The following is a 23,110-nucleotide window of genomic DNA, read 5'->3' as shown; positions in this document are numbered from 1 at the left end:
ATGGCAGAAGAGTGGGGAAAACAGGTGTTTTCAGCCAGGCGACACGAAGATTCAACAAGAGGATCAGCCTTCGCTTACACAAACAGCAATCATACCAAAGGTACAGTTTTTTGTCTTATTTTTAGCAATACAATGGTGTTGTATCGTCTACCAAAAGAAGCTAAATCATATGTAAGGATTTGTTGATTTTTGAAGGGTTTTCTGACTTCCGTCATTTTTAAAGCAACTTGGTTGAACTTATTTGAATTGAATTGTTCATTTAAAATGTAGCCATCCATCCATCCATCCATCTTCTCCCGCTTATCCGTGGTCGGGTCGCGGGGGTAGCAGCTAGAGCAGAGAGCCCCAAACTTTCTTTTCCCTGGCGACATCAACCAGCTCTGACTGGGGGATCCCAAGGCGCTCCCAGGCCAGCGAAGAGATATAATCCCTCCACCTGGTCCTAGGTCTACCCCTTGGTCTCTTCCCAGCTGGACGTGCCTGGAACACCTCCCTAGGGAGGCGCCCAGGTGGCATCCTAACTAGGTGCCCGAACCACCTAAACTGGCTCCTTTCGACGCAAAGGAGGAGCAGCTCAACTCCGAGTCCCTCCCTGATGACCGAACTTCTCACCTTACCCCTAAGGGAGACACCAGCCACCCTGCGGAGAAAACCCATCTCGGCCGATTGTATCTGCGATCTCGTTCTTTCGGTCATTAAAATGTAGCGTTCCAACAAAATTGACAGTTTGACCGATGAAACAGTTGAACATTTCTCAATGTACTATTAGTATTCATGTTTATTTGACATTGACAATAGATTGAGAGTACAACGTTTATTGGACTACATGAGATTCAAAACTGTAAGACTAAATACCAGATTGCTTTTTTCCCCCTTTCAGATCCCTTTGAGGGTCCCAATTACCACATTGCTCCAAGATGGGTTTACAATCTTTCAACGCTCTGGATGTTAGTTGTGGTTGTGTTATCAGTCTTCACCAACGGTCTCGTCTTGGTGGCCACAGCAAAGTTCAAGAAACTCCAACACCCTCTGAACTGGATCTTGGTCAATCTGGCAATTGCTGATCTTGGAGAGACGGTTTTCGCCAGCACCATCAGTGTATGCAACCAGTATTTTGGTTACTTCATTCTTGGACACCCAATGTGCGTCTTTGAGGGCTACACTGTCTCAGTTTGTGGTAAGTGCTCACAATATTTCCTCTATGGTTAAGAAGATTGTTTGGAAAGAGAGTTTTCTTTGTGTCACATATGTTATCAGGCTTAAATACCTTCACTGAGTGTCCTTATTTCTTCACACAGGTATTGCTGCTCTCTGGTCCCTGACTATCATCTCCTGGGAGAGATGGGTAGTTGTGTGCAAACCTTTTGGAAACGTCAAGTTTGATGCAAAATGGGCCACAGGTGGAATATTGTTCTCCTGGATCTGGGCAGCAGTATGGTGTTCCCCCCCCATCTTTGGATGGAGCAGGTAGCCTGATTATATTTTACCTAAAAAAACATGACGTTTAAATCAATCACAAGAACCTTAAACTTAAAATGTTCCTAAATCAGGTACTGGCCTCATGGACTGAAGACTTCCTGTGGACCTGATGTATTCAGTGGAAGTGAAGACCCTGGAGTCCAGTCCTACATGATTGTTCTCATGATCACATGCTGTTTTATTCCGTTGGCAATCATCCTCCTATGCTACCTTGCAGTCTGGATGGCTATCCGTGCCGTGAGTTCTCTCACCAACAGTCGTATATGTCAAGTAGATCGCAGCCTGACAGAATCTAACACTGTGTTGATTTGTTGATCACAGGTTGCCCTGCAGCAGAAGGAATCAGAGTCAACCCAGAAAGCTGAGAGGGATGTATCCAGAATGGTCGTTGTCATGATAGTAGCGTATATAGTCTGTTGGGGACCTTACACATTATTCGCCTGCTTTTCCGCGGCTAACCCTGGATATGCCTTCCACCCTCTGGCTGCTGCCCTGCCCGCATACTTTGCCAAGAGCGCCACCATCTACAACCCAGTTATCTATGTCTTTATGAACCGACAGGTGGGTACAACAGTCACATTTTGTCTCTGTTTAAATCAGATGTGTTTTGTTTACAATTGCTAACATTTTTTAAAACACATTTCAGTTCCGTACATGCATCATGCAGCTCTTTGGAAAAGAAGCAGATGATGGATCTGAAGTGTCCAGTTCAAAGACAGAAGTCTCCTCTGTGGCTCCGGCATAAAGCTCTTGAAGTTCTCCTTTTTGGAAAAACAAAACTGAGAACCATTGTGAATTGTACAGTAAATATATATTGTTTCATCTTCCTTTTTTTTCTTCTTTTTTTTTTTAGCAAATATAGCTTTCTGCAAAAGACAAAACACAACAGAAACAACATATATACATATAAAAAGAAATTAATCATTATATGAATGGTCTTTTTCAGATGAAAATAAAAAGAATATCAAGTATGTTGAACAGTTTCCTTCTGTGATTTTTTAAACTACCGGTTCACATTAGAGGAGATTAGATACCATGTTCCTTATCAGTGGTGTTACTGTTACTGTTAGATACCTTGCTAACATTTCAAAATGTAACCCTAAAAATAAGAGCTATGGGGTAGCCCCAGATTGCACATCTTGGTATCAGTTCTTAAGAAATGGCTTTAAAGAAACACAAAAGAAAAGATACTTGATTGAAGTCGGCGTCCGAAATGATCTTTATTCTTCATTCAGCATTAAGACAAACCTTTCAACAAGTGAAACATTGTTTTAAAAAATGAGAAAAAAGCAACATGTCTGTTTGAATGTTTTAAAATGTATTGTTATAATAACTAGTTAAACCTGTAATTAAAGGTAATCAGTTATCTGAATATCAAAACAAAAAAGTGACCTGATTACTTCTACTTTCTTACTTTCACTGTTACACTTTGTACATAATGGGCTAAGGGGCGGGACATCTCTAGACGGTTGACCAATCACAACAGAGCCGGCCAGGTAACCAATCAGAGCAGATTGGGCTCTGGTTTGCAGACAGAGGGTGAAAAGAGGTGCTGCAGCAAAATAAAGACATTTTTGAGGCACAGAATATATGAGCCTAAGCAGAATATGTCCTCAATAACATCATGGGGATGTGCTGCTTGGAGGCATAACATACAAATCTGAAAATTAACATAATAAGGCCCCTTTAATATAAATCAGTAACATGGTATTTCAGTACGTTTTTTTGTAGGATTGTCAGGGATATATATATATATATATATATATATATATAAAAAAACAAAGCATTATACATTACATGTTACTTGTTAGACGCTTTTATCCAAAGTGACTTACATACATTCAGTACTGTGGGCAAGAGCAATTTGGGTTGAAGTGTCTTGCCCAGGGACACAACGACATGCTTACTGCAGTGGCGCACTAAGTTCAGCGCACACAGCGAACCACTGAGCCGCAGCCTCTCCGTATTATTATTATTATTATTATTATTATTATTATTATAGGGCTCCTTTTAATAGCCAGCATTAAGCCTAGTACAGGTAGACACATGTCATGATAACTGAGCCTAAAATCTGTGAGCCAGTCTCAGATCTGATATCTCACTGCTGTAAAGTAACTAATTACATTTCCTCAACTACTGTACTTAAGTACAATTTTGAGAGACTTGTATTCTTCTTAACTATTTCAGTGTGTTGCTACTTTTGTACTTCTACCCTGCAGATTTTGATTGCAGGGTAGAAACACTTAAATAAGGCTTTACACATGGAGTTAAATTCTCAAGCTGCAGTATACAAATTAATTAAACTAACTGCACCTTTACCACCACACATTAATGCATCAACAATTATAATCAAGACATAACATATATATTATTCAGAAATTTGCTAATTTGCATAATGAGTACTTCAACCACAGCATCGTTATGGCATCATAAAGTGGCCATTTTCAGACAGATTTTTATATAAATGGATCAGGACAAAAAGTGAGCGAATCTTTTTTCCTGAAACTTTCAGAGTCTCTTTACATGTTTATGTATAAAATACATGACAACGTTTAATGTAAGAGAGTATTCCTACACTCAGATCTTCTACTTTACTTCAGTACAAGATCTGAGTTTTCCCTGCCAATTGTTCTACGCAGTTTGGGAACCATGGTATTTTATTTTGACATGCATGCAGCCGGATGTTGTCTAGGTGACGTCATTGTTTGTGCGACGCTGCTGCCTCTTCCCTTACACGTGAAGTCAGTGAAGTCGTTGGTGAAATCATGGCTAAAACTAGTACGTATTTCATTAAACTTGACTCCATGTGTTCACTCGCTTATTATTCTAATATTTGTATAGTTTTAACTGTATTATGTCATTACTTGCAGAACAAAGAAAGAACAAGCGTCTTGACTTCATGGGAAAATTTAAGGTAAGCGTGTCCGGGCTAATGGCTAACCTGATGGAGTCAAAACATGCTCTGGTTCAGAAGTTCTTATGTTCAAGAAGAAACATAATAATGTCCTAGCTAACCTCATTCCCATATTCGGCTTTTATTTAGCATTCAGATGCGTCAGTGTCACTGTGCATATAATTATTAAAACAGAAGTACTCAGATCTTCTACTTAAATATAAGTACCCGAGTGTAGGAATACTCTGTTACAAGTACAAGTCCTGTATTAAACATTTTACTCAAGAAAAAGTACTCAAGGTTCAAGGTTCTAGGCTTTTATTGGTCATACGTGCATAGCTACAGTGTAATTATGACGATGGAAATCTTAGGTCACAGGCTCCTCCGACAGTGCAACACAATACAACAGAAAAAATAGTGCAAGTAAATACAAAAGGAATAGCATCAAAGTATATTTAAAAGTAAAACTACTGTTTATGCAGATTGGCCGACTTCAATATATATATATATATATATTATATGTTTTGATTATAACTATTGCTGCATTATTTGTGTTTATCAAAGCTGGTAAAAGTGCAGCTAGTTTTAATTAATTTGTAATATACTGCAGGGTAGTTTGAACATTTCCTCCAGGTGTTACTAGCCTTATTTATGTGTTGATTATATTTCACCTCATTAAACAAAATCTGCAAAGTAACTTAAGGTACTAAATAAATGTAGCGGAGTAAAAGTACACAATTTGCCTCTGAATTGTAGTGGCGGAGAAGTACAAACTAGCGAAATACTCAAGTAAAATATAAGTCTCAAAATTCTACTTGAGTAAATGTACTTAGTTACTTCACACCTCTGACTGCCAGTAGGAACATCTTCTTCTTCTTTATGTCAAGTGCACTTAAATGCCTCCAATGAGCTGGAACACACAGTTGTGTTGCTTATTCAAATATATTCTTCCCATTATAAATACAATGTTAATATATAGGGTTAGCCCTATTGGAACTGTAACACCTATTCAATAACCACTGAGTAGTAGACTGGAGAGGGCCAAAGAAAGTGCTTCCCAAAATATTTAAAGCCTAATTACAATGTTGATGGAGTTCAATGATGAAGAAGATTAACTGCAAAAACAATACATTTCTGTTGTTTGGTTGGGTATGTGGTTGAGTAAAATTAACACAAGTTGAAAATGAAAACTGGCAAAATAACAAAGTATGTAGTGGGTTTTAAACAGTGGGTTTTAAACATGAATTAATGCACACAAGTACATATGTATTATTACACACATTATATTTTGGATTTATAAACAATAAGCTCAGCTTTGTTTGTTGGCTTGTGACCATCCGTCTTTATCTTGATAATTCCATATAAAATAAACGGATCATTTTACACTTGTCTTGTTTTCCTGCCTGCAGAAGAAAGATGGAGGAAGCGATGCTTCAGGGCGGCCAAAGAGTTCAGATCAGCACGTCAAAGAGCAGAGAAAACAAGAAGAAGTCCGAAAGCAAAGGGTGAACACTGGAGATCTTTACCTGTACTGTTGTTCAGGTTACATTGCTGATATTTTAAATAAATGTAACAACTCTCTTAATTTGTTAATTCCCTTCTTAGCTTCAAGAACTCCAGGACAGACAGAAAGTCTCTAGAGAACAAGAGCAAATGAAGAGGAGGAATTTGCAAAGCTTTCAGAGCGACATCATACAGCGGCAGAGAGAGTTTGAGCAGAAGGTAAATGTCTATTGTCTAATGACTATTTAGTGGAATGCAATTATACACTGAACAAAAATATAAACGCAACACTTTTGTTTTTGCTCCCATTTTTCATGAGATGAACTCAAAGACCTGTGTTCGTCGTGCATAACATACACCTGCCCATACCATAACCCCACCACCACCATGGGCCACTCGATTCACAACATTACCCTAACCCTAACCCTACCCCTCACACCAGATACTGCCTGGTTTTCGGACCCCCCCAGACCCCCCCCAATAAAGCAAAACTGCACGTTTCAGAGTGGCCTTTTATTGTGGCCAGCCTAAAGCACACCTGTGCAATAATCATGCTGTCTAATCAGCATCTTGATATGCCACACCTGTGAGGTGGGATGGATTATCTCGGCAAAGGAGAAGTGCTCACCATCACAGATTTTTTCAGATTTGTGAACAATATTTGAGAGAAATGGTTATTTTGTGTATATAGAAAATGTTTTAGATCTTTGAGTTCATCTCGTGAAGAATGGGAGCAAAAACAAAAGTGTTGCATTAATATTTTTGTTCAGTGTAATGCCTGCATAGTGCGCGAATTGCCACTGTAGTGATTTCTGTTTTCATCTGTCTTCACAGGAGTCGGATATGCAGAGTTTGGAGAAAAATGTAAATTTTGAAAACGAGAATTCAAGAAAGACATATTACAGAGAATTTAAAAAGGTATGTTGTTGTTCAATACATCTGATGAAAATTACATTTTAGAGACGTAAACGTAGAATTTTCACTTTGCAACTTGAGCAATTTCCTCGTTGTAAATGGTAAATGGACTACTTCTATAGCGCTTTATCCAGTCTTTTTAAGACCCCTCAAAGTGCTTTTACATACATGTCATTCACCCATTCATACAGAGCAGTGTTACTCTAGGACCTAACATTCACACACCGTTGGCCATGCCTTCAGGAGCAACTCAGGGTTAAGTATCTTGCCCAAGGATACATCGACATGTTGACTGCATGGGCTCCCTCGCAGCCACAGTCGCCCCGTTGTAATACACACTAAAGTAAATCAATCAATTGTGTTTCCATCAATTGATTTGCCCACACATGTTGAATCAATAATGTGCACAAACACACACATGTATACATTGGATGGTATCGATGTCCTGCCTTATAAATCCTGCTGTTCAGATGTGAGAGATACAGAATTGAGAACATACATTGTTTTTATAAAATGAAGGTGGTGGAGGCCTCGGATGTGATTTTGGAAGTTTTGGACGCACGTGACCCGCTGGGCTGCAGGTGTCCTCAGGTGGAGCAGGCCGTCATTCAGAGCGGAACAAACAAGAAGATAGTTTTGGTGCTTAATAAAATTGGTAAGTTGTTGGTAAGGGATTGTATTTTTATTTATTGTGTCAAATACTCAATGCTTGACTTATTTGCCTTTGCTTTGATTAAAGATTTGGTGTCAAAGGAAATCGTGGAGAAGTGGATTAAATATCTTCGTAACGAGTTCCCCACGTTAGCCTTCAAAGCATCTACTCAGCAACAAAACAAGAACTTGGTATGGAGTTTAATATTTATATTTTTGCTGTACGAATATGCTGATGAAATTCATATCATAAAATCCACGCAATAACATAATTCTGTCCCTCTGTTTCTTGCCATGGACAGAAACGCAGTACCGTTCCAGTGACCCAAGCCACCCCTGAGCTCCTCAGTACCAGTGCTTGCATTGGAGCAGACTGCCTGATGAAGCTACTCGCCAACTACTGTCGCAACCTGGACATAAAGACAGCCATCACCGTAGGTGTTGTAGGTAAGCAGCCCCATGAAACATGTTCTTTCTGTGATAATGAGGACAGATTATGCAACATTTCAGACTGTGACATGTTTACATGCTTTAATGTTCAAAAAGCTCTTTATTTATTACTACCTCTTTTCACCCTCTGTCTGAAACCAGAGCCCAGTCTGTTCTGATTGGTTAGCTGACCGGCTCTGTTGTGATTGGTCAACCATAGAGCTGTCCCTCCCCTTAGCCTATCATGTACAATGTGTTACAAGTGGAATTGTTTCATAATGATGTCACTATGTTACGTAAGTAAAAAGGAATCCAATGGAGGCGTTTCAGACAGGAAGGAGTGTGTGGGAGTGAGCTTTTGGATTGTAGCCTTTGCAGACCAGTTGCATGCTCAAAGACCTTTTCCTAATGGAGATCATTTTGTGATTCTTGTTTTGTAGGTTTTCCTAACGTGGGAAAGAGTAGTTTGATCAACAGTTTGAAACGGGCCCGAGCGTGTAACGTTGGAGCCACTCCTGGTGTCACCAAGTAAGTACATGATGAGCTTTTCCTTCGGGCGAATTTCCGGATGCAGTAATTCAACTTTCTTTAATTTTCTCATACTACATATCACAATCGCAATATCCATGAAAATAATCGCAATTAGATATTTTTTCCAAATCATTCAGCATTAATGGGTTTGATGTATTTCAGGTGCCTTCAACAGGTGCATCTGGACAAACACATTAAGCTCCTCGATTGCCCTGGCATTGTCATGGCAACATCAACATCTGACGCCGCAATGATTCTTCGCAACTGTGTGAAAATCGAACAGCTGGTTGACCCCATTTCACCCGTTGAAGCCATCCTGCGACGGTGCAACAAGGCCGAGGTGAGTCACATGGCAGCCTTCTTGTTTGTTGCTCGACTGTGTCTCTTTTGCAATTAACGCAATTAACGTCTTTTTCCCCGGATGAGCCAGATCCTTAAGCACTACGGAGTTCCCAACTTTCGCACGGCTCTTGAGTTTTTAGCCATGCTTGCTCGACGTCAGGGCAAACTAAGAAAGGGAGGACTGCCCGACACTGACAAAGCAGCAAAGAGTGTGTTGATGGACTGGACAGGGTGAGCACAAAAGAAACAAATCTGAACTTTGGAGGTTTGACGATCAGTTCTTGGCACTTTATTAAATCCAGCTTGTTGTGTTATCTAGGGGAAGGATCAGCTACTTCACGCACCCTCCAGAGACACACACTCTGCCCACACACGTCAGCGCTGCGATTGTTACGGAGATGGGTAAAGCCTTTGACTTGGACGAGCTGGAAAAAGGAAATCAGGAGGTTCTTGCAGGTAAAAGTTACTTCTAGTTCGGGACGAGATGACACGGGATTACATTGTTGAACTGACAGTAAAATAACAACAGAACTAAGAACTGAATTTCCTCTGGAGGATTAATGAAGTTGATCTTAAAGCTTAAACTTGAATGGGACACTTTTCTGGAATATTCTTACAAGAGTAGAGCTGTCTAGCTCACCTTTTATGGTAAATAAGTCAAAGAAATTGAGCCTTATCCAAAATAAATACACTAATTATCATGTAAGGAAGCACAGACTTGCATAATGTTGACATTTGTATTATAATCCTTTACTTATGCACGGGGAGCTTAGGATTTTTGATGACTTTATTAAGGATTGTTTGACTGCTTTTCACTGACAAGATGATGCTTGAATATATTGATTTCAATAATGTGTTTTAGTGCCATTTTAAGAGTCTTAAGCATATTATGACTATAATCGGGATACATTTTGCAACGTGACATTTTCATCGTCCCATGTCTAAATCTATTGGGATGTAGAAACCCCAGAATCAACAGACCAATTGCATCTACTTTCTTTGTTAAAAAGTAGTTCTGCAAGCAGGTATCTCAAAATGATACCTGAATGAATCGGCAACAGTTCGGTTAGATTGGACTAAGAGAGTGCAAAGAAATGGTGACTTCCATTTTTAAACACCCTAAAAAAGGAAGAAGTTGTTCAAAGTTGGATGTGCTCTTTGCTGTCTTTCAGAGTCATCTTGTCCTGATGTCAAAATGGGATTTTGCATGGAAACCACCGGAATGACAGAAGGGGGCCAGGGTGAACTGCCTTCTGACCTGGGAATGTGGGAAGAGCCCGAATTCAAAGACAAAACTGAATCCATGGAGGATGGCAAGGACACAGAGGTGTGAACAGTGCAGTTCTTACAACTCAAGTTAACTTCAGTAAAGTGTGTTTTGCACTTTATACATCTATAAACTGACTTTTAACTTCACTTTCCTTTCTGCTCAAAATAGTTTGGACCTATGACAGTGGAGATCAAATCTCCGAGGTCAAAGACTCCGTTACCTGGGGAGGCAGCAGACAAGGCTCCAGATCTGAAGGATATTGTGGGTGTACATCCTCTACAGCAGGGTCAGGCACTCCGGGCCGCTGGCAAGAAAAGGAAAAAGCAACAGAAAAGAGCAGGTTTGTATTAATATTGGTCTCAGTCTTATAATGTATGTCTTTTTGTCTGTCGTATGGATTGTTTGTGCTAGAAAGACTGGATGTATCTGTTCTTTATCCAAGTGTAATTGTAAACCAGCCTTTGAAGTGATTTCATTTAAACAAATGTGCAAAAAGTAGGAAAATAAGTTTTAAGTGGCTAATCCTCTATAACCAGGTATGTTGTGTGTAATGTGTAATCATGCTAAATGTAATATGTGTTCTCTTTTTCTCCACAGACAAAATTTCTGTTAAACTCTCAGACACCTTGACAGCCGCAATGGATTTCTCCTTTTCAGATGACTGATTAAAACAAAAGATTTAAAGAATACATATTTGTGTTTTTTTGTTGTCTTGAAGTATTATATGAACAGGATTGATGCAGATGCAAAACTTTGGATTCACATACCCTTGATCCTTTATTTATTTAATAAGAAGTCTATGGTATTGTTTCACTAGGTAAATGATAATAATGATCAGCCACAGTTACTTCAACCATTGAAATTGTTTTGATTTGGTACACCTGTAATGCATGTTGACTCTTTCATATTGAGGAGCTATTTGGAAGTTGCACTTAAGGTCACTTAACTTTCATTATTTTAATTGTTCTATCCCAATTACAATCGTTTGCATTTTTAACAACACAACTTTATCTTATGTTAACACGGGTATATCCGCTCTACTTTAGATAACTTAAACATCACATTAAAGACTTGACGTTCTCTATTTTTTCTATCCCAGTTACTGTCGTTTGCACTTTAATAGTACGACTTTATTTTCTTTTAATCCGGGTATGCCTGCACTACATGGGGTATTTTGAAAGTGTAGTAACTTCACAGCAATCAAGTTCCGGGTAACCTGCGTGGTTCGATGACCTCAGCCCGTCGGCCCAAGATAAACAACACTGGTATCGAGGCTAACGACTGTCGGAAGAGCTTGTGTTCACGGACTTTCAAAATGGCAAAGAAACCTTTGGACTTCGGATCTTTTTGATTCATTTGACACATCTGTTGCCACAGTACGTTTATTATTCCCTCTAAAATAAACTAGGTTGCATTAGCTTTTTGGGAAACTAACGGATGCTAGTTAGCTTAGCTAGAAATCAACTTCCTATTTTTACTTTGACGTGACGCTGCTGTTAAACGACTGCTTTCAACATAAATAGCTAGCATTCTTCCGATATTTACAGTTAGTAACTGGTCGGCAACGTTAGCTAAACCACTGTAAAGAGTCGGTGATGTAAATACTAACATTAGCTAGCTTTAGCATTAGTTGTTGTGGGCCCGTTAGCAGCACTGAGCTGTCAAACTGTCATGACGCAAGATTAGAGCTCACCAAGAATAGAGATTGCGAAAACGGCTACCATTAGGAAAGCTAACCATTAAGTGTGTATTTCTTCTCTAAATGGCTCGAGAATCTACCCAAACATTCATTAACATGGCATGGAGTAATGTGCCTTTTTACAGTTTGTTTACAGTGTGGTTCTTTAGAGAGAGGACCGCAGTTTGCGGACATAACGGCTCTGACCATTTATGTCCACTTCGATAACCGACACACAGATGTGGGAGAAGTACTCAGATCTTCAAGTACCAGGTTTTAGGAATGCTCTGTTGTAAATCCAAGTCCTGCAATCAAGTTCAAAAGTTAATACATTCACTTAAAGTAGGCTACCAAGTACTCATCATGCAGAATGGATTTCTGAAAAATATGTATCATATGTTTTTATTTCAATTATTGATGCATTATTGTAATGCAAGCTGGTATATGGTGTGGAGAAATAGTATGTGATTGTGCAGGTTGCAAAACATTGAACTAAAGTGTTGATTTGTCCAGATTATATCATACACCTTTAATTGCTACATATTTTTCTAATCTATAAGAAAAATACAACATTTCCATTATAAATTAACATACAGATAGTGACACTAACATCTGGATCTAAGATGCTTCATCACTAGAAAACGTAGTTCTAATAATAATATAGTAGTATGACAAACTTTTTAAAATATCTATAATCCTCTCATTTTCTTTGTTTTACAGCTCCATCCCTAGATCTGGGTTAGCTCTCCTTAACCATGTCTTCACGCGTGTTGCTCCGGCAGCAGCTGATGCGAGAACAGGCCCAGGAGCAGGAGAGACGAGAGGCCCAGCAGCAGGTCTCCGTCTCCCAGCTCCGGGCCTCTGACTCCACTCCAGCCATCTCCGTCACTCTGCCCCCACATGCTCCCCGCCCGCCTCCGGCACAGGTGCCCGTGGAGTTGCTGAAAGTAAGTGTTTGTGTTACAGCTCAGGTATGGACGTAGGTGAGAGTAAGAAGTAAAAAACACTGGATAATATAAGGATCCTCATCCTTTGCCATTTCCCACCTGAGAAAGAAAAGCAATGACCAAAAGAAAATTAGATAATAATTATTATTATGTAATCCAAGTAAGGGACCCATACTTTATGGAAAGTATCCAGTGAAGAATGAGGCATGCATAAGATGTATTCGTTGGGAACAAACACCATTTCATCCAAAATCAGAAAGAAAAAAAAAATCTGCCGGCAAAGTGAATAAATTAAATATCCCTCTGTGATTGATATTTGTAATATGACCTTCTGGAAGACCAAGAAGGAGGCACATAGGGTTTACCTATATTGGAACGCCAAAAACAACACACAGTTCTTACAAAATACTAGACCGGTAGCTTTGTAGCTTTACACATGAGCAGAACCAGTGAATAAGATCGCCAGAGTTGACTGCAGAGCAGAGATTCATTAATGTCCATTTTGTTTTTGACAGCAGGTTTTATATGTGTGCGATGTAAGATTCTCAACTGAGTAGATTTAGTTTGGTTGCAGATATTTTTCCCAGCATAGACACTTGTGTGTATTTGTATCACTTCTGTTCTTTATTTAAAAAAACATTGAGAACATAAGCCCCTAACTCCTCTTTAACTGATCAGGTGCAGACCCACTTGGAGAACCCCACCAAGTACCATATCCAGCAGGCTGTGAGGCAGCAGGTGAAGCAGTACCTCTCCACCACTCTGGGCAACAACGCGATCACTCAGACCCTGGGGGTGTCCCCTGTGCAGCAGTCCAGCTCGGCCCCTGAAGCCGCTCATACGGCCAGCAGTGCCCCCAACAGCCCTATGGCTCTGCTCAACATCGGCTCCAACAAGGAGGAAGTATGGGAAATTCCTGCTTTGATAACAGTGGTTTGACTTGTTGTGTGCGGCTTTCGGTTTGCTGCTAAAGAAGATTGCAGAACCCCGTCAACGGCTGCCTTTCTGCAGACTGACAGTGTGAATTTGGAGAAGTTAAATGTCTAGCCTTCTGCTCACTTCTAGCTAAATGTCTAACCTTCTGGTCACTTCTAGCTAATTACTTTTTGTTTGCTCTGCAATGATGTGTCTGAAGGTCCCACTGCGCTGATGCATGCTTTTTGTCCTCGTACCCCTGTTGGCCTGTTGTCACAATAAGATGTTAAATACTGCACTTACAGTTTAACCATGCACCCTTCTTGCACACGCTCCTATCTTTGAAATCAGGCCACTTTACTTCAAAGGTTTTGTGTGCTTGCACTGTAAGCTTTAGATTACAAAGCTCACTATATGTACATACATGTTGATTGCTATGACACATTTAATCCTTTCTGATTTAGGACCACTTGTGTTTTCTCTCATCTGCTTTATCTAGATTGACGATGTGATCGACGACATCATTAGTCTTGAATCCAGTTTTAATGACGACATCATTTCGCTGATTGACTTAGGACTTCAGCTACCTAGCACGGTATGGAGATCAATGTATTTATTTGAACACTAAAACTTCCTTTGTTAAAGTTTTCTCTACCGTTTCTTTTGGTGGTGTTCAGACGCAGGATTTCAGGGTTAACTCGCACACTTTTTGTACCCAAAGTGGTTTTTCTGTGAATGGACGGTCTCTTGTGTGTGTGGAATTCAGAAGTCGTAGAAGCAAATATATACTTTTGGCACTCGGTTACTATTCGTCACAAAAGTGCTGCCTGGGCGGGGTAAATGTATCAGAGGACACAAGACAGGGAGAAGTGAAACCAAGAGGATTGCACTCATAAAAAAGTTCCTGCATGGTTAACAAGTCGTTCGTCAGATAGAAAGAGAGCTTGACAACATTTTGCCGGAAAACAAAATATGAGGATTATGGTGATGCTGGTGGAAGAAAAGAAAAGAAAGCACACTGAGGTAATACTTTTTTGTGATTTTTGAAGGTGTTGTCACCCAACTTAGATATGTAAGAATGTAATATAAATATTTGGATTTTGGGCTTAATCCTTAAACGGCATCTGTTGATCAAATTTAGGATTTTCTTTCAACACATTTGCTCCGTGCAACATGTAATAACATTTATCTGATACGATAGACACTAACTTTTAGTTGATTATAACTCTTATGCAAGGATGGGAACACTTAACATTTGCTTTTAGGTTTCCGGTAATCAGCAGTAGTTGAATGTAACTGGTTGGCAGAGACCGCTCCATAGTTTCTCTTTTTTTAACATTTTACAGTTATATTTAATTTAATATGCCATTGTTGCACACTAAATGTAAATAATATCCTACTTTTATATTTAGTTTGCTGTAATTGAGCCCTTAAATAGTGTTTACAAAACACAGATAGTTTACATATTTGTATCTTCACGGTCAACTTTTATATTTTCACTCTTTGTTTATATTGTATAATTGTTTATTTCATGCTCCTTTTTTTATTTCTAATTATGCGCAATACTTTGTTAAACATGCTGCTGCAACAAAACCATTTCCCAATTTGGGATTCATAAAGTACATTTAATCTTAATTTATGATATTAACTAAGTACATTTCCTTAAGTACTTTGCTTAAAGGTGGGGTGGGTAATTCACTTTAGAAACACTTGTTGTTATATTCCATGGAATGCTCTTAACATCCCGATAGCAATTAATACATTAAATACTTTGACAATAAATACTTAAAAAAAATCATCTGTGGAAGCCGTGGCGCTGTAAAAAGCACGACCAATCATCTGAGTCGGCCGGCTAAAGTAACTGGATGGCCTACCTGCCTGTCAGCCTTCCTCATGTGCGTGTTCGTGTGTGTTGGAGGAGGGGCTCTGTGAGGAAGAGGCAGATTTTTTCTGGTTGTGTACTTTCAAATTCTAGCGCACTCGATCTGGTTTCTCCATTCTTACCTACCCTACCTTTAAGTATGTTTTTGGTACTTTATATATCTACTCCACTACAATTTGAAATCAGGCATTGTAATTTGACATGCTCTACATTTGTTCGACTACATAAGTTACGACCTACTCCTGGTCGATATTATAAACACAAAAAAACAACCGGTTGAAGAATTATGATGTACTGTTGTGGATTAGGACACTGTAAAATACAGTATCGAGTTAATCTAAGGTAGTTCCAACTTCAACAGCTTAACACATGAATGGCTCACTTTTCATAGTCCAACCAATGTATGTATTTCATTTAAAAATGGGCCTTCTGAATAATAAGTACTTTTAATTTGGGTTTTTTAGGTACATGTAATGCAAATAACAAATAACAAAATGCCTACTAACATTCAAAAGCAGTTCCAAACCACAGTCAGGAAACACCCAACCAGGCATCCTAACTGGTTGGGTAGCAAGCCCTGTAGAACAACCATCACATCACGCAGCTTATTCATAATCAGAGTTAGAACGTGGAATGGACTTCACCCAGACCTTTCAAGTATTACTAGTCATCAACAATTATATTTGCAGATTACTCCAGCTAACAAGTATTTGATATTCCCAGTATTACTTATATATGCATTTACTTTTTTCTTGCCCTAACTTTTTTTTTTTTTTCCAGTTTTTCCAGTTTTCATTAGTTTTCTTTATTTCTTTGTACTCCTTCATTTCTATTACAAATAAATGCCATTATTATATTGATGCTAATGATGATGCACGGGAGGGCTGCTGCCCATAAGCTATGCTTCAGCCCTCCCGCTTCTACTAATGTTGTTCATTTGTGTGTATGAATTATACGTTTTTGATTTTGTATGATTTTAGTAGAATAAATAAATAAATAAAATTAAAAACTAATATTTCTGTATTTGAACTTTTACTTTGTAATCAAGTATTTTTTTACAGTATGGTATTACCTCTGTTACTTCAGAGGTAACACATTTAGTGACTATTTTTTACTATATATATATATTTGAACACTTTTTTATTTCCCCTGCAGCTCCCGGGGAATCTTCTGGATGTTTACCACAGTCCTGGAATGGCAGCAACTCTCACTGCCAGCAACTCCTGCCCCGCTGACCTTCCACAAATTAAAAGGGAAATTACTGGTACGGTACCCAGCTTTCATAAACCTGTGTCTTGACTTCACTATAAATGTTTAGGATGACTTGTTCATATTTCATTGTGTGGCTCATAATGAATTTGTCTTTTAAGAATCAGACGTCAAAGCAGTAATGAAAGAAAGGCAGAAAAAAGACAACCACAACCTCAGTAAGTCCAGATCTATTCCAACCATTTTGAGCCCTTTTGCTGCAGTAAGCAAAGGTGACATGCAGCGCCGTGCAGATTTAAGCTCAAGAATACCTCAGTCCATGTGATATGTATCTGCATCGTGCTAACTGAGAGTTAAAGGTTATTTTAGGTGTGTTAATTTCCCCCTCTGACTTGTTCTTCTTGCCTGTCTACAGTCGAGAGGAGGCGGAGATTCAACATCAACGACCGTATAAAGGAGCTGGGCACGCTGATACCCAAGTCAAGTGACTCGTAAGCACAGTTTGATTTTTTTCAGGATAGGAATTTTGCGGAAATTATTAGTATTATTATTTTTAAAATTGAGACCCTGACATGAAAAAACAATGGCCGTAGCTTCTGTGATGTTAAAGGTCCCATGTCATGCTCTTCCGGTTATCACCCGTCCCCTTGTGTGTCATGTAGCTTGTTCTGCATGTAACCGGTCTGCAGAGTCACAAACCCTCAAAGTGCACCCTGTGGCGAGTAAAACTCTAACACAGAGAAGACCTGTCTGTGCTGCCCCAGAACGCCTCGGTGGACATTTCTCTTTTTCCATTTGTTTCTTTAACAAAATGGACCAATCCGCGGAGCCCCTCACACACCAGAATCCCTTGGCGTCACTATCAAACGCAGTGGGGGGACCTTTAGCGTAAATGTTCAACTAACAAGGAGTCCCATTGACTTGCATAGAGCTCCCTGGTTGGTAACAGACGAGTTGGGATGGCGGAGAAATGCTCTCAGACTCATTCTCACAGCGTTATAAACCCTTTTCTTACTCAATATCAAGCCACACTTATTGGTTTTACTTCGGCTGTGAGTGTTTGTGTGTGCTCAGGATGCTGTCTCGCTGTATCGCCGACCCAGAAACCACACCAGTAAGCCAGCTCACTGAGCAGCGAGCCTCGCAACGTCCCGACCAATCAGAGCACACTGGGCTGGGGCGGAGCTCCAACAAGCCGTTTAGGACAGAGAGTGAATACACATACTTTACAGAGATGCTGTGAGAAAACCAATGTGAGTTTGGAAAATTGCACAATATAAATCTATTCTAGTAGACCTCAACAATGGAACTATGATCAGTAGAAATGGCCATGACACGGGACCTTTAAACATACTTTCTATTTAATCGCCAACATTAATTATTTGGCATCATGCTGAATTGTTCTGCTCCTCTCTCATTGACTATATTATTGAAATGAGTTGGGGGTTATAATAGCTAATTCCAAGTCTTCTTCAATCAGGTACAAAAGAGAATATAATCTATTTAGTAGATTATGGTTCCATTTAGAGTAACATGAGGATAAAGCAGCATATTGCTTGATTTATCATTACAATTATTAGCAAAATTGCCAAAAAGGCTCAAATGGCTGTCTTCCGATGTCAATATGGGGATTTCCAGTTTTTTTCCCTAGGCTTTATCTTTTATTAAACTTAATATCTTTGGGTTTTTTATTTACACAAATAAATGTAAAGACTTTAGAAACTGGAATGACATTTTTTTTTATCAATTTTATGTCATTTTATAGACAATTACTTTTTGAAAAAATTGGTAGATTATACAAAAAAGGAAAATAATCGTTAGTTGCCAAACTCCAGGCTTTAAAGGTCCCGTGTCACTGCCATTTCTACTGATCATAATTCCATTGTTGAGGTCTACTTAAATACATTTGCATTCTTCAATGTTCCAAACTCACATTGGTTTCTCAAACAGCATCTCTGTATAGTATGTGTGTTCACTCTCTGTCCTAAACGGCTTGTTGGAGCTCCTGCCCCCCCCCCCCCTCCCTATGAGCCCACTGTGCTCTGATTGGTCAGCTCGCCCACTCTGTTCTGATGAGTCTACCACTGTTACAGCGGAACATCAGTGATTAGGTGTTACAGTGGCGTTAACAGCCAGAACATGATACCAGTACGGGGGGGGGGGTGCTGAGGGGGCTGCAGCACCCCCATCTGCGAGGCTCCACTAGCAACCCCCCCCCCCAGCGTGTCACAGTTTCGCCGCTTAGAGAGTGTGTGTGTGTGTGTGTGTGTGTGTGTGTGTGTGTGTGTGTGTGTGTGTGTGTGTGTGTGTGTGTGTGTGTGTGTGTGTGTGTGTGTGTGTGTGTGTGTGTGTGTGTGTTAGAGTTTTACTCGCTACAGGGTGCACTTTGAGGGTTTGTGACTCTGCAGACCGTTTACATGCATGCATACAAAGCTACATAACACACAAGGGGACGGGTAATAACCGCAAAATGACATGGGCCCTTTAAAACAATGTCTAGTGGCCACGCCCACTTGGTTTGTACTCTCTAAGCTCCCTGCGACTGTTGTGTAGTAAAAATCTCCTTTGCTCTTCCTTGTGTTTCCTTTCCCTCCTGCCTCTACAATATATGTTTACTGATATCACAATGATGTCAGCGAAATGCGCTGGAATAAAGGCACCATCCTGAAAGCCTCCGTCGACTACATCAGGAAGCTGCAGAAGGAGCAGCAGAGAGCCAAGGATATCGATATGCGTCAGAAAAAGCTTGAGCTTGCAAACCACAGTCTAATGTTACGCATCCAGGTCAGTGTTTGTTGTGAGCCGTGTTCGAGGGAGGCGTGTCCAAGACTTGAAAAACAACAGCTGCTCCACTCGGTGTTGTAGTTAAATCTGGCCACAGTGATAAGTCAGTCCAATAAACAGCTTGTTGCAAGTGCTCAAACACAGACCTATGTGATGAAGAAATGCCTGCAGAATACAGAGATCCTAACAGCTGTTCCTGTTTTCAGGAGCAGGAATCACATCATTTGTTTATAGCTGGGTCTGCAAGTCACACTGTCTCCTGTTTTCTGAAATGTTCCTGGCCATGTCTGATGTGGGAGGAGATGTCATTTAATCTAATTTATGGAAAGTTGTTGGTGGTAATGCACCATAAAGTGTGACGATGTTGATTATTGTAGCAGATTCTTCACAATAAAATGTCTTAATCTTCAGTCAATTCAGGATATTAAAGGTGGGGTAGGTAAGTTTGAGAAACCGGCTCGAGATCGCTAGAATTTGAAAATACACAACCGGCGAAAATCTGCCACTTCCTTACAGAGCCCCTCCTCCAACACACACGAACGCGCACATGACCAATGAGGGCACGAGATAAGTTTGTGCCCCGATGGAAGGCTGACAGGCAGGTAGGCCATCGCCATCGTGTACTTTTCACAGTATTACGGCTTCCACAGATGACGTTTTTTTATGGATTTTTTGTCAAAGCACTTCAGATATTCATTGCTATCGGGATGTTAAGAGCATTCCATGGAATATAACAAAAAGTGTATCTCGAGCCGCTTTCTGAAACTTACCTACCCCACCTTTAAGTGGTGAAGTGATGACGTGTTGCTGTAGGCTGACCCAGAAGTTAGCATGGAAAGGCTAAAAGAAAGGAAATGTTACTTACTTAAAATAACTCTGACCAACACACAAATATCTTCCTTATATGTTTTCTTCAGCACGATAATCTTCACATATTTACACCACTTTTGATGCTTTTAAAGTGTTAATGCAGTGTCTAGAAGTCAAACGTTATGCATAACTTCATGGCTCCCCATGGACATCATGACAGCAGAAGGTCAACCAATCTTTCGTCCCACCTGGATCGCTTGTACCTAAAAAAAAAAGTGAAAATGTGCTTATTGGAAACTAAAGCACAGGCACTTACAATGATTTGGCCTTCTACTTCTGAACCATGGGACCTTATTTCGGAAAAAGTATGTATTGAAGTCAATGGAGAGAGAAAGATTATCTCTGAAATGTTCCAACGTGACGGCCATCTTGGTGTGTGGTGCGAAATGGGAGATGTAGTTCATTGAGCGGTTTCACACATTTTTATTTTTTTGACTTGCAAAATGATCTTTTAAATTGACAAACATCATCTGTGTAATTCGTGGCACAATTCAAACGGGATCAAAAGATAATCTTTCTCTCTCCATTGACTTCAACACATGATTTTTCCGAAACAAGGTCCCATGGAGGTCCCCCGGAAAGGGAGGGACTTCTCCTCTCTATTGGAAGCGGATATACAGGACCTGCACTGTTGTTCTGAGTTAGTATCGTTAGGGTTTATTGCACTGATTGTTCGGCTTTGGATTGAAACGCTTCAGCTAAATGAAACGTAACGTAATGGAAATGGTAAAATGCTAACTAATTTCTGGATTTTAGAACTCTTTCCTGCACCACTCTTTTGCTTCTGCATGTAAAAATCCCACCGTCTTTCTCTCCCAGGAGCTGGAGATGCAGGCGCGGCTGAGCGGCCTGGGCGGGCTGAGCCCCGACCCCCCCCTGCTCCAGCAGCAGCAGCAGCTTCCCAGCGCCGGAGGACTCTCCTCCCAGAGCCTCCTGGGCCTCGTCGGACAGCCCCTCCCGGCCTCCTTCCTGTCCCCCCCATCCTCAGACTCTCCCGCGGGGGTCACCCTCAGCAGCCCCCTGGACCTGGGCAGCCTGAGCTTCGCCGAGCTGGACGACGCCTCGGCCTCGGAGTTCTACCCCGACGTGAGCTTGGGAGACATTCTCATGGACGACGGGTGCACCCTGGATCGGGGGGGGGAGTCTTTCTTCTCCCCTCTGTCACCCTGTGCCTCGAAAACAAGCAGTCGCCGGAGCAGCCTGGAGATGGACGAGGACTTATGATGAGCTCTTTGATTGACGAGAAGGCTGGGACGTCCATCCCAAAATAACACAAGTCTGTTTATAGGACTGAAACAATAACATCAAAACTAACAAACATTGGACAAAGTACGTTATTCCTAATTTCGCCATACAGACCTTATTATTATGATTATTGTTCCTGTTTGGAGCTGTTCAGATGATTATGTCTGGGTTTTTAAATGCAATCTTATTAAGAAATGTAATGTTGTATAATAGGGGCATGGATTAAGCGATAACACATTCTATAAATAGATTTTACTTCAGAGATATAAGAGGGATTTTAAAGTTTGCTTGAATTTATTATATGCTCATATTTAGGGAAGAAAGCTGTGAGGTTTATTTTTGAACAAACAAATTATATTTCGTTTTTTTTTTTTTCAAATGACTGGAATCAGGGTTTGTTTATAGCAGCTGCTCCATGTTGGTTTGCCTCACCAGCAGCTACAGAAGGGATCTATGTAAAGTGAATTGGCCCATCGGGAAATATTTACCGCATATTGTATATAAGAATATTTTATTTTGAGCAGTTTTATTGCACCTTATTTGAAGGCAGTCTATGCATTTTATGAGAGCTTTTGTCTGTTTTTATTACTATCACACACAGTGGACGGATAAGGCCCAGGGATGCATGTATTTGTAATAACATTTAAAAGCAATGGAAAATCACTCTCTGCTGCAGCTAGCTAGCCAAAGCAGGACTTCTTCCAGAGTAGCTATTACAAATCAGCGGTTTTTTATTTTTGAATATATTCACGCAGTCAATGGAAATGCAAGACAGAACAATTTCATCTTTTACAACAGTACTGTAGTTCATTACACTTTTATACCTTAATATAAGTCGCTTCTTCTGACTAATATCTGTGTTGTCAGTCGTTGTTTGTCACTGGGTGATTTGACTGGTTCTACAAAGATTATGGCTTCTGTTTTATTTCGGTTTTTGGACGATCAACAGTGATGCATCTAATAGTTTATTATCGCTCATTGTAGTTTGAATTGAGAGGGCTTTGACTTTCTTTTAAACCAACCACTAGCCTCACGTCTGTAGCGATAAGGTATAACCGTTTGTCGTGTGAAACCTGCGATGCAATTATTACTCAATAAAATAGCCACAACGTTTAGAAAGACATTTTAATTTGTCAGATGCTGTACGCGACCTTGTGTACAGTACATGAATGTGAGTTAAAAAAAAACGTTTTTTTAAAACACTGACAGACTGATTTTTATTTTCCTCCGACACAACCTCCAAGTTATTGACTTGCATACATTTTAAACTACTCAGCAGCCAAATATATTCTAACTATTTGGTGGTTAGATTGATTGATTCTGAGCTCTGCTACATGGCTAAGTGCTTCAAAATGGCGTTGTTCCTAGTCCCATAAGATGAGAGATGTTACCCCTCATACTTAACCCCCTCCTCCATATATTAACCATGTCCTACCTTGACATTTATCTGAGCGCTAACATTGACTGTTAATCATCAACTGGTAGCATTTGTGTCCCTACAAGTTGGCTTTCGGAAAAGATTTTAACAAATAAATGATTCCTATGTATATTCCCTGTGTGTCTGTGG

General features: G+C 40.0%; 3 protein-coding genes across 5 annotated transcripts; all 3 read left to right on the top strand.

The window, feature by feature from the left end:
• On the top strand, nucleotides 1–2,224 carry LOC117446596 (red-sensitive opsin). The gene is made up of 6 exons (XM_034082879.1): nucleotides 1–100; nucleotides 881–1,177; nucleotides 1,299–1,467; nucleotides 1,551–1,716; nucleotides 1,801–2,040; nucleotides 2,126–2,224. The coding sequence occupies exons 1-6, from the start codon at nucleotides 1–3 to the stop codon at nucleotides 2,222–2,224; spliced, it is 1,071 nt and encodes a 356-aa protein (XP_033938770.1).
• Nucleotides 2,225–4,152: 1,928 nt separating this feature from the next.
• gnl3l (G protein nucleolar 3 like) lies at nucleotides 4,153–10,702 on the top strand. Of its 2 annotated transcripts, XM_034082876.2 has the most exons (15): nucleotides 4,153–4,257; nucleotides 4,350–4,393; nucleotides 5,782–5,877; nucleotides 5,978–6,094; nucleotides 6,710–6,793; nucleotides 7,310–7,445; nucleotides 7,530–7,633; nucleotides 7,744–7,888; nucleotides 8,311–8,398; nucleotides 8,564–8,741; nucleotides 8,832–8,974; nucleotides 9,063–9,199; nucleotides 9,916–10,070; nucleotides 10,182–10,353; nucleotides 10,611–10,702. In XM_034082876.2, the coding sequence occupies exons 1-15, from the start codon at nucleotides 4,245–4,247 to the stop codon at nucleotides 10,676–10,678; spliced, it is 1,680 nt and encodes a 559-aa protein (XP_033938767.1). In that variant the 5' UTR covers nucleotides 4,153–4,244; the 3' UTR covers nucleotides 10,679–10,702. The 2 variants fall into 2 exon arrangements, with proteins under 2 accessions (XP_033938767.1, XP_033938766.1); XM_034082875.1 differs by lacking the exon at nucleotides 4,153–4,257 and having other exon boundaries at nucleotides 4,334–4,393.
• Nucleotides 10,703–11,235: 533 nt separating this feature from the next.
• tfe3b (transcription factor binding to IGHM enhancer 3b) lies at nucleotides 11,236–23,092 on the top strand. Of its 2 annotated transcripts, none has more exons than XM_034082878.2 (9): nucleotides 11,236–11,389; nucleotides 12,412–12,638; nucleotides 13,317–13,541; nucleotides 14,053–14,148; nucleotides 16,591–16,699; nucleotides 16,812–16,862; nucleotides 17,060–17,135; nucleotides 19,263–19,428; nucleotides 21,118–23,092. In XM_034082878.2, exons 2-9 carry the CDS (start codon nucleotides 12,447–12,449, stop codon nucleotides 21,520–21,522), a joined length of 1,320 nt encoding a protein of 439 aa, XP_033938769.1. In that variant the 5' UTR covers nucleotides 11,236–11,389; nucleotides 12,412–12,446; the 3' UTR covers nucleotides 21,523–23,092. The 2 variants fall into 2 exon arrangements, with proteins under 2 accessions (XP_033938769.1, XP_033938768.1); XM_034082877.2 differs by having other exon boundaries at nucleotides 16,806–16,862.
• The last annotated feature ends 18 nt before the right edge of the window (nucleotides 23,093–23,110 follow it).

This window comes from Pseudochaenichthys georgianus, chromosome 5 (assembly GCF_902827115.2).
Source record: "Pseudochaenichthys georgianus chromosome 5, fPseGeo1.2, whole genome shotgun sequence".
In the NCBI taxonomy this organism is placed as follows: domain Eukaryota; kingdom Metazoa; phylum Chordata; class Actinopteri; order Perciformes; family Channichthyidae; genus Pseudochaenichthys; species Pseudochaenichthys georgianus.
This window is presented reverse-complemented; position numbering and strand designations above follow the sequence as displayed.